Source organism: Rhincodon typus, chromosome 30, assembly GCF_021869965.1.
Source record: "Rhincodon typus isolate 14 chromosome 30, sRhiTyp1.1, whole genome shotgun sequence".
NCBI lineage: Eukaryota > Metazoa > Chordata > Chondrichthyes > Orectolobiformes > Rhincodontidae > Rhincodon > Rhincodon typus.
In genome coordinates, this window is record NC_063361.1 from 20,512,576 (window position 1) to 20,524,533 (window position 11,958).

Consider the following 11,958-nt stretch of genomic DNA (forward strand, 5'->3'; position numbering starts at 1 on the left):
TTATTATTGTAGAATCTGCTTCCACCACTATAAACATTCCAATCGAAAATGTCCAATAGCTGTCTGCATCAAAATCTGTTTCCTTTGTTCTTTTCATGATTTTAAATGTCTTTGTTCCAGTTAATGTACTCATGAATTAATGAAAACTTGTTTTGACTATTTGGTTTATCAAAACAATACTCAAGTTTGAACATGTGAATTGGAACTCAAGGCATCTTTGTTTTATTTGAAGAGAGCACCAGTTTATTTAGTCGTTTCTCGTCACGAAAAATAATCTTGTGAATCACTTCCTGGTCCTTACAATGTGGACAGTTCCCAAAGTTAAAGTGACCCAAACTAGATGCTATACCACTCCAGTCTAATGATTCCTGTGCTGTTGATGTTATCTCTTGTTGCCTATTGCCTCCCTAATGCACATTTTTTGTCAGCTTTAAGGGAAGTGATGGCCCAGTGGTATTATTGATAGCCTATTAATCCAGAGACCCAGGTAACGTTCTGGAGGCCAGCTTTCGAGGTTCATCATGGGCGATGATAGAATTTAATTCCAGATCTATGAGATTGAATTTAAGAGTCTAATGATGACCACACAATCATTGTCGATTATCGAAAAAACCATCTGGTTCACTAATACACTATTAGGGAATGAAACTGCCGCCATTACCTGGTCAAGCTTACATCTGACTCCAGACCCACAACAATCTGATTTGACTTTCAACTACCCTTTGGAAAATTAGGATGAGCAATATATGTTGGGCCTAGTCAGTGATGTTCAAATCCTGTGAAAAAAAAACAAAAAATGCCTTCGTGCATCTGATGAAGAATGGGAAAAGATCAGACATCAGCTGTTTATTTGGCGGCAGCTTTCTGTGCCTTCAGTGAACATAAAAAAAATGCCCATTTCTGGCCAGCACTTGTTGCCCTTGGCCTGAGTTCAGAAGGCAATAGTTCAGAGGGCAGTTAACAGTGCACCACATTGTTGTGGGTTTGGAGTCATGTGTTAATTCGCTGAATTTAAACTTCACCAGCAGCTTGTGTCTCTCGATTGTTAGACAGGTCTCTAGATTAGGAGTCTAATGATATTAACATTTCGGGTCCAGTGACCCTTCTTCAGAACCCTCTTCACCAGACCCGAAACGTTAATTCTGCTTTCTCCCCAACAGATGCTGCCAGGTCTGCTGAGTTTTTCCAGCAATTTCTGCTTTTGTTTCTGATTTGCAGCATCCGTAGTTCTTTGGGTTTGTTTTGTATGATGTTATTATAGCGCTTGTTAAGAAGTGTATTGTTTCATTCACTGTTACAGGGAGCGGCGACGCTGATTGAAGCGATCAAAGTCCTGAAAAGTCAAGGATGAACTGACATATTCACTTCCTTTCTCTATCACAATTTTAAAAAGGCGGGCGACTGGATGTACAGAAAAAATCAATTTTTTTGTACAGGATGAATTGGATAACAAACAGCACTAAGATGGAAATGACACAAACCAAACAATCTATCATATCTCAACGGTTCAAGTATTTGGCAAGCTTGCGGTTAAGGAAACTCCCTTGAATGGGATCATAGATTTATAAAGGGAGACTTCCTAAATCGTTAGCTCCCCGCGCTTTGGAATTTGTTTCCCATTCTCCCAAAAAGCCTCATTGTCCCAAAGCATCCGCTGAAAGTTGAAGACATGCATCCAGTTGTTATCAGTTGTCTCGGGATGTTGATGAGCGTCCTGAAGATTGATGGGTTCAAGGCTTGTCCCCAACGCTGCTCCTGTTACGATGCCTCGCATTTCGTGGACTGCAAAGGGCGCTCTCTGAGCCACATTCCCAGGGACATCCCGCACAGCACCTGGATGTTAGACTCCGGTACCAACAGCTTGAGGGAAATCCCCAGCGGTGCTTTCCACGGCCTCTGGGGCCTGAGGATCATCCTGCTGCCTCACAATCGAATCGAGCACATCCACCGGGGAGCTTTTCAATCTCTGTCCTTCCTGGAGAGGTTGGATCTGAACCAGAACCACATACAGCACTTGCCTGCGGACTTTTCGGACAGGTTACAGCGCTTGCTGGAACTGCGGTTGTCCAACAACTGGCTCGAGTACATCCACTACAACAGTATGAAGTCTTTCGAGCATTTGGAGAAATTAGACTTAAGTGGGAACAGAATCACTTCCATGGCAACAGGGGTTTTCAGGGGTTTGTATAAACTCCGCCACCTGTTGTTGAAAAACAACAGGCTGCATATCATTGAGGTTGGATACTTCTTTATGCTTCACAGCTTGGAAGCTCTGCACTTGGAAAACAACAACATTACAAGCATCGAGGGAGAAGCCTTTGCTTCCTTGCACAGCCTGAGCCTCCTGTGTCTAAATGGAAACCATTTAAACCACATCAAGTTCAAAACCTTCTTGAACATCCAGACCCAGGGCACTCACCTGCAACTTGCGGATAACCGCTGGGTTTGCAACTGTGACCTTCAGAGGGAGTTTGGGAAGATCTCCAGTATTCGCCATCTGCATGTGGATGATTATGGCAACATCAGCTGTTCAGAGCCCGGGCAGCTCCGAGGTGACTTGCTGATGGCTGTGGACTCGCAGCTCTGTATCGCTGAGACTGCTACTGTGCTGGTGATAACTGGGACGGTGCTGGTGACAGTCGTCGCTGCCATTGTCATGGCCGAGAGAAACCGCAAGAAAAGCAGCAAAAAGAACTGGAACGACAGTGAGGGGCCCTTGGATTCCCAGGAGAAGTGATGTTTTTTCGCCCCCCCAAATCGTCTAATTCGGAAGGCAGTTTCTACTGCCCGCCAGACCCTAATAGTATCGGCTTAATGTGGGATAATGCAAAATAAAGCAAAACCTTTCACAAATATGCTTATGAAATATTGAAATCACCACTTTGCGAAATGTTGACGATGTTTGCTCAGCAATTGTTCACGTGGTTCTTTCATCTGTTGACACTAGGGCAAATAATAATGGGATCTTTTGGAGATGAGTTTGATCCTTATTGTTTTACCTTAATAGGGATAGACTTTACTTGGGGTCAAGGGGCTATTTTGTTCGAAAAAGCTGTCATAGGATCATGCAGTCGTAGACAGAGTAATGAAGAAGGCCATTGTGCCTGTGAGGCTCATAAAAACCAGGCGCAGGCCATTCAGCCCCTCCACCTGCTCCGTCTTCAATATAATCATGGCTGATCTCATCTCGGCCTCAACTCCACTTTCATGCTCACTCTCCTTTAAACCTGTTACTAATGAAAAATCTGTCTATGCTTTCCTTAAATTTACTCAGTATCCGGGCATCTTCTGCACTCTGCCTAGTGAATTCCATCGATTCCCTGTAGAACAATCCAGTCACTCCCAATCCCTTACTCTTATCCTCATAATTCATTTCCTTCAAGTGCCCATCTGTATTGCTTAGAGTCATTGATCAGCTTGGTTTCCACCATTCTCATGCGTGGTGAGCTCTAGGTCATTACTAATCACTGCATCAAAAAAAGACCATCCTCACTCCATCCCTGACTACAAATATTAAATCTAGATACAATTTGTCCAAGAAATAAGTTAGCTGGTACTTTTTTAATTTTCCAATTTTCTTCCCACTGCTCTCTTACAATTTTTACAGGGAATGAAAACAGGCAGTCAATTCACCTACTGCTATTGAGCACCTCCATGCAGTTTGGGCACTAGTGCTCTGGAGTGGAGTCCCTTCACCTGGGTAGTATAGGCAACTTAACAAGATAACTAAAATATACAAGAAAAGTTCAATGGACTATGTGTACAAGGTAAAATGATCAGGTCAGAGTTATATTCACTTGAGATGAATACTTACTTAGTCAATGTGGGAGTCAGAGTTGTGAGTTACATTGCAAGTTCTGCATCGCTTGTAAAGCAAGGAACATTGAGCGCTTTATAATTCTAGGTATAAGCACATGCAGAGTCTTGTTCTACAACATCAACATCTCATTAAGTCTATTTTTAGCAAAGAGTTAGCTCTCTGCTAATGCAAAATTGTTGCAGATGAAGTTTAGCAAGTTTCCATCAATTGTTTTTCTTTCGGAACCTTTCAAATTTACTTTTCACTGTAGGCGTGAAGTTCAAGTAACAGAGTGCTTTCTTGGGCTATGCATACCCATTATTAACAGTGGAAGCATCACCAATTCACCCAAAACTGTACAAGTTTTACTTAAATTCAAATTTGAAACTGCTTTGCATATCAGTTGTACAGTACTTAATGGCCACTTGAAAATACACCAATTAAAAAAAACAGATGTTTTGGTGCATTGTTACTGGTTCATAAAAGCTTTACCGTTGATACTTCTTAAATCATAAAACTAATCTATGATGGACATTATTTAGAAGTGAGTTTAATATAAAGAAATAAAATGATCAAAATCATTCTTAAAAATTACTTGTGTACTGCAATTTATATAATACCACATGGCCTCTTGGTCCGTTGGACCAAAGTTGTGGTTTTGATTTTTACGTTTAATGAGAGATATTAGCATCGTTGATCAGACAGGTGTCAGGGATCACTTAGTGGGATCAATATTCAGTGATGCTTCGTTAAAAGTTCTCTCACGATGGCCATGGCGAAGTACAGAACCATTTAGAAAATGTCAAATGATCACACCTGTTGCAGCAGAAGCAGCAACAGCACTGCACAGTTCCAGATTGTTGTAACAGGGATCCTTCCATGTCCTCCATTTTCTTGCAATCTGAAAGAAGATTTCAAGTATGCTTTCTTCAAATGTTAATTGAAAAGAGCCCTCAACTAGAAGAAGTAAATTTATGTACTCTTTCCCAGTGTTTTGCACTTCAATAATTTCAAAATTGTTCAACTTATTGCTGCCCTAAACCATTCCTGCACTTGGCTCTGTTCCAAATGCAGTACAGTAATAGCCAAGGCAGTGCTAAGAAATTGATGCAAATAAAATTCTCTATAATTGGGCAATTATGGTAGCTAAATTCTCATTAGTTTAATCAATATAGGATATCATGGTGATCAGTTTGGTTTATCACACTTCCTTTTGGAAAGCCCCAGTATAGCCCCGTACTCCTGTACCAAAATATTTTTGCTGACCCTTTATTTGGAGGATTATTTAATTAGCCTAGTCAACTCAGGAGGTCGTGATGACCATTTTGGTGTATCACACTCCACATCAGAAAGCTCCAGCAGGGTTCCACAAGTAAATATGCTTCATACACCCACTCACAACTTGTCCATTTATAGCAGATTGAATCTTGATTTTTTTTTTAATTATAAAACACAGTTTTTAATTTAATCCAGTTCCTTTGACCTAATCAACAGGATTAATTTAAATATTTTCTTTTTAAGTAATCACTAATACCTTCATACTATTTAATCTTAATTTATTTCTTCATTATTTTGTCCACAATTAACATTTTGATTTTATACTTAGTGAGTAAATTATCTTAACATATTCTTTGGAAAAAAAAGTAATTACTGAAGATCCCATCTCGAACACAAATAGTCCACTCATCTCAATTAAGCAACTAAGATACTAGTGTATCCGCAAAAAAATGTACAAGAGTGTGTACAAAGTCATCACTGCAATTTATTATTTGAGTTATTGCAAAATACAGCAATGTACTTAAACATATAACAAGAACATTACCATCCAACTGTAAATAGCACTATCACCAGCATTAAACATCCCCTCCGACACCAGCATTTGATAATAACTAATCCTAGAATCCAGGGCCAAACCAGTTGCATCAGTCTCTTGACCTAATTTGCTCCTGGTGCGGCAGCTTGATTGATGATGCATTTAAGATGCATAGGAAATGATGCATTCATGAAATATCTGTGACTGAGCACCTGAGTATACAATGACTGAATTAAATATTCATATAAGTTTGTTCTTAATCATAAAATGTGTGAATGTATGCAAATTTTATATATATATATATATATATATATAATTGCTTCATAAAACACATGCATGAATTTATACCTCTATTACTTTATGAAAAGAGTCTATGAATGTACATTTATACCCATATCAGTTTTATAAAATGTATGCGAATGTACAGCTGGATTAGGTAATACAGGTGATGCAGTAAATGTGAGATGTGTATAAACAATGGAAAATGTGTAGGCAGTATTTGAAGGAAATCTTCCTATAGCTTTTCTAGCAATTGTTTTCAAATACATTACATTAGTGTTTATTTGTTTCTTCATCCAACAGTTACAGTTCATATTTAGTTAGTGACTATTGCAGGTCATTAATTAAGTGTAGCTTGGATATCAAAAACTATAACATAAAATGTACTCTGCACAGATTTAAAACAGGCTGCTGTTTTGGTTAAAAGAATAACACACATCAATTTACTCAAGATACTGATTGATCAAGAGCTGTATTGAACCATTCCTGTCAAATGATTTGACTCTACTTTAGAAAGTCATGTTTATTGAACTGATAGAGTTTGGTATAATTTAGTTCTGAAGAGACCATTCAAAGCTAATAGAACAAAGATAAGTCGATTTTAAAAATTGGGATTATGTATCATAATGACAGACTTTGGTACATTATACAATCTCAGGTGGACTACTGGATGGAATATTGGCTGAAAATGAAACAGTCTTTGGAGAACAAGGGAAAATAATATTCATTTGAAGTTTCTATTTTCAGGCGAACATCACTTCCCAGTCAGTTTAGGGCAATGTTGATGAACATTTTAAAAAATTTTCTCGACAAGCTCTCTCAGTTATCGATTACACAGAGTAGCGAAAGAAAAGGGAAATTGATATTTTATGGAAATGCTGCTATTAAAAACTCAACTGATGATATACAGCTTTGGGTACCAGTGAACAGGCGAGTAAACAGTATGCAAAAACAAAGTTGCTGGGAAAGCCCAGCAGGTCTGGCAGCATCTGTGGAGGAAAAAACAGAGTTAACGTTTCGGGTCCGGTGACCCTTCCTCAGAACCGAGTAAAGACAGTGTTTATTGGTTTCCTCACGGCACATGGGAACAAAGGCAGTGCACTTGTGGTCTAAATGGAAGGTCCATTATGGCAGATTGGTCAAGGAAGTAACAACTCAAGGGATCCAATGTAAAGTGGCAATTCAGAATTGGCTGAGAGGCAGAAAGCAGAGGGTGAGAGTAGGGGGATATTTCTGTGACTGGAAGTCTCATTTCAGTGGAGTTCCACAGGGCTCAGAGCTGTTGCCCTTCTAATGGTGGTGCACATTAATAATTTGGAGTTAAAGCTAGGGAGTATGATCAAGAAGTTTGTGGATGACGCAAAAGTTGGAAGGGTGATAAATAGTGAGGAGGATAGCCATAAACAGCAGGAGAATAGCAACAGATTGCTCTGATGGACAGAGCAATGGAAGTGAAATTCAACCTGCGAGTGTGAGGTAAACATTTTGAGAGTGCTAGAAAGGAAAGAAATGACACTGTAATGGTAGGAACCTAGAAATTATTGAAGGTCAGAGGGACCTTGGTATGCATGTGCACAAATTCCTGAAGGTAGCAGGGCAGGTAGATGAGGTGGTTAAGAAGGCAGCTGGGATACTTGTGATTATTAGTTGAGGCATAGAAGACCACAGCAAAGAGAATAGTCTTGTAGCGCAGTAGTAATGAATCAGGAGGCCCAGGTTCAAATTCCACCTGTTCCAGAGGTTATTAATAAGATCTTTGATTAAAAAATTATCTACAACAGCAGGGGGATGATGCTGTAACTGTATGAAATGCAAGGCAGGCCACAACAACAGCACTATGTGCAATTTTGGCCACCACATTATTGAATGGATGTGATTGCACCAGAGAGGGTGCATTATATTATGAAGGGTATAGACAGAGTGGAAGGCACTTTTTCCATTAGTTGTGGGTTGAATAACTAGGGAGCATAAATTTAAGGTAAAAAGTAGAAGACTAACAGGAGAGTTGAGGAGAACTTTTTCACCCAGAGTTTGGTAATCTGGAATCCACTGTCTGAAAGGGTGGAAGAGTCAGAAACCCTGAAATTTTTAGCAGTATTAGAGCAGTAGTTAGCAGTATTATTCACTGGTGTTGACCGTGTCTCTAGGACTATTAGCCAAGAGCTGGAAAACAGAATTAGCGTTACATCTTTAACTGATGTAGATACAATGGGCTGAATGCTTCCTTCTGTGCTGTAAAAGTCAGTTTATTTTCACCACAATTAGCATATTTTATAATGAAAATTGTTCAGTGTAATTTCTTCTGAACTGATTTTTTTTCTTTTATATTTCTAATGTTTATGCTAAAAGGAACAACATAAATTAAAAGGAAAAGCAGATAAAATGGCATAAAAATAGCACAGGTCTTGGAGCATGGGAAAAATAACAACAGTAAAGAGTCGCAAGGAGTACCATAAGAAATTTGGTAGCAATTATCAAAATCAACATGATGCCAGTTGGGAGCATTGTGGACACATTGACAATATCATGATCAGCTTTCAATAAAAATAAGGAAATGATGGTTATGCTAAATAATTACTTTGTATTAGTATTTACAACAGAGCAAGTCAGTGTGCCAGGCATTGCAAGGAAACTAACATTGACTTAAGGACAGGGACTCACCAAAATTAACAGAAAAATAACTGTAATGAAGAAAATGGCAATAAGGAATGACAGATCCTTAGGACTGGATTTGTGTCCCAATGTTTTAAAGAACATTGTTATGTGAGAAAATCACAGATGCACTCTTGCAAAGTTCTCTCAATTTGGAAACTGTTCCTTTAGAATGAAAAATTGGGTACATCATACCACTATTTAAGAAATGTAATAGAGAGAACCATAGTGCTATAGACCAGTTACCCTAACATGTGTAGGCAGTAAAGGATAGCGTGACTAAATAACTTGATTTTTGTCAGCTGGTCAACGAGATTTAGCTCTGATTTGAATAGGGTAAGTCAAGCCCAACAGATCGGAATTAAATTATTCAGGAATGACCAAACTAGTGGGCAGTGGCGTATTATCAGCAAATTTGGATGTGTGGCTTTCTATCCCATCATCTAAACTGTTAATTACTGTGGGGATTAATCGATGCCTCAAAGCAAATCCTGTACATCACTACTTAGTCACATGCTGTGAATTAGATTACCAATTTATTTTCCCCATTCTGTCTCCTGTTATTCAGTCAATCTCATAATCAGATCAATAATTTATCCTCGGTTCCATGAGCTTCCACTTTAGCTGGTGACATTGAAAAGACTTCGTTTCTTCTCTAAAGTGCTATGGTGAAGAAAGGAACTTGATGCAAACGTCATGGCCCATAATATGATGCCAAAATAATGGTAACAATAATGGCGCAAGCCATGTTTTATGCCACAACAACTTCATAGCAGTGGGGGGTAGTCATTTTTTTAAATGTAAAAATCCAAAAGTCATCAAAAATGTCTTTGTGAAAATGGTATCTTGCTATCTGGCCTACAACTGAATTACATGAAATTGTATGAATTTGCGCAGTGTATACAAAATAAATTCACCACATAAAGTTAAGTCTTGCTCATTTCAGACTAAGTGCCCTTTGAAGGACGTCATAAGTTTTAACTACTGTAGCTTAAGCTACCATTGTCTAGCAGTGAATATTAACTGTTACAAATATGGAGTCTCACCTCTCAGAATTTAACCATTGATGGAGAGTTTTAAAAAATCTTTCACTTTTTCCCCCAAGTCTCTTTACTTCTCTCTCTCCTAATGGCATCTTTCTTGCCTTTTTAATATATTTATTTGCATATTTTACAATGAAATGAATATTCCAATGAATACTTTTAGATTTACACACTTTGAGTGACCTTGAAGATTCTTCCATCTGATTGGTTAAAGAGGCACACTGTCGTTTGCCCTGACTACACATGATTTCTAGGCCAAGTAAGTTGCTGCTTAGAAACTTGTGATTTATCTCTGACAGCTATCAGTATGATGAATGGCTATTCCTTCACAACTGACTGTAAAATCCAGCCTAATTCAGCATTATAATTTAAATTTCCTTCTCAGTCATCATTAATTTGAACTTCAATCTGATTAAAGGGGTACTCAGTTGCTTGCTCTATTCACTCACTTCACACATGGCTCATTTTCTTCGCTGTAACATAATCAACTCCCACTTTCAGCAACATGCCACATGAAGTTTTTAAAATCTTAATGTGTAAGTGCAGGTGATTAAATATCAGACACCATAATATGCACGGTGATAGCAAATTATCTTCTTTATTTGTTAATATTTACAATATAATTTCAAGTTCTAGCATATTATACTTTCCTTGAAAACAGTATTGTTTCAGTAAGTTTGGTGAATAAAATCTGGTGTTTCTAAATCCCTTCTGGCTGTCTTTTATCAAAATGCACATAACCAATTTTCCTTCTCTCATTTTAGATTTCTTACAAATTTTGAAGCCAGATAGCAAGATACCCAAGGTGTTACTCACTGGTAATCTGATATTTGGTGCAAAGTTCTGATGACTAAATACTTATCTAGCCTGCCCCCCCTTTTACATAAGGTACTCCTTGTCTTTCATATGTAAGATACATTGCAGAAACTCAGCAACCCTCCTCAAACAACACTATCTAATCCCACACCATTACCACCTAAATGATAAGATCAGCAGATGCATGGAAATGCCATCACCTGGAAGTTCCCCTCCAAGCTGCACATGTTTCTGACTTGAAACCGTATTACTATATCATTCCTTCATTGTTGCTACATCAAAAATCTGGAATTCCCTTTCCAACATCACTGTAGCTTGTAAGCTGGTAGACTGCAGAAATTCAAGAAGGGAGCTCATCATCTTCTCATAGACAGCACATCCTGGCCTTTCTTGTGAGCTTACATTCCACAAAAGAACTGGAAAAAATGGAATTGTGCTAAATAGGGCCTGAGGTTAATTCAGGTTTGATTACTATTATATTTGCATGATTTCTGTCTATTATTTTCAACCATCTCTTCAGGTTATCTCATCCAGAAAAAGGAAAATAAATAAGCTTTGTATTTTCTTAAGGTAAATTTGGACGTGTTTCGTTTTGAAGGTAAACCCAGGAAAAAGGGAGATTTTGTTTTGTAGAATTTGACCAAAACTTAGCTAAGTGACAATTTGGGGGAATTTCATGGAGGGTTTCACTCCATGATATCTAGTGAATTTTCTCATGTGATCTTGTGTTGCACATTCACTTTCTTCTTGTTAAGTCTTCAATATATTGTACAGTTGCACACCCAGCACTATTTCCTTTGGAACCCAACTAGTTATGGGTTGCCAACCTGAAGAAGAACCCTTTAGCAGCACGAGCTGCTTTGTGACCCTGAGCCAATTCTTTATCCATGCCAACATATTACTTCTAACACTGTGGGCTCTTATTTTACGATTTAACCCTTTTGTGAGTTACCAAGTTGAACATCTTCTGGAAGTCTGATGTTGCTATGCAAATTATGATTTCAATATTTTATAAGTTGAAACAGAGTTAAATAAAATTGAAGTTTTGAGATGAGGGGAATTAGTTTGGTAGCCAGACAGAAGATTGATCACAACCCAGGGTTTACTTATTTAAAAATGGTAACATAAATGGCTTATATTTAAAAATAACTTCTGTAAGATTTAATCAGTGAGCCTAGAATAATTAAAGGTTTAGGATTGTGCCTCAGGATCTCGGGACTGTGCTGTTTGGGAGGGTACGGGAACCTGACGCCTGGAGCTGGGTTTCCAGCCGGAATTGTATTGTGGACGGGCCGGATCAGTCAGTCATGGCGCTGGAGGTTCGCAGGCGCCTCTTTAAAATCCTCATGCGCTTCGGCGCCATCATCCTGACCCGTTTCCCGTTCTGGAACTGCTTCAGTATGTTGATGCTGTTCGCCGAGCGAGCCGACCAGCGCAGGTGAGTGTGAGGTCGCTGGGGGTCGGGATGCGGGATGTGGGGGTGGGGTCGGGGGGGAGCTCGGGGTTGGGGGGGGGGGAAAGAGGCGGGGGGGGGGGGGGGGGGGGGGGGGGGGTGT

The 11,958-nt window shown here is 39.0% G+C and overlaps 2 protein-coding genes across 2 annotated transcripts in view; both read left to right on the plus strand.

The window, feature by feature from the left end:
• The first annotated feature begins 1,354 nt into the window (after positions 1-1,354).
• Positions 1,355-2,810, plus strand: LOC109937631 (slit homolog 2 protein-like). Its single transcript, XM_020536133.2, has one exon. It carries the CDS (start codon positions 1,670-1,672, stop codon positions 2,735-2,737), a length of 1,068 nt encoding a protein of 355 aa, XP_020391722.2. The 5' UTR covers positions 1,355-1,669; the 3' UTR covers positions 2,738-2,810.
• Positions 2,811-11,616: 8,806 nt separating this feature from the next.
• The window catches only part of tmem101 (transmembrane protein 101), a 16,972-nt gene continuing 16,630 nt past the window's right edge, over positions 11,617-11,958 (plus strand). The window contains exon 1 of the mRNA XM_048614410.1: positions 11,617-11,840. Coding sequence (XP_048470367.1) covers positions 11,710-11,840 — 131 coding nt within the window. The 5' untranslated portion in view covers positions 11,617-11,709. The remainder of the gene's footprint in view (positions 11,841-11,958) is intronic.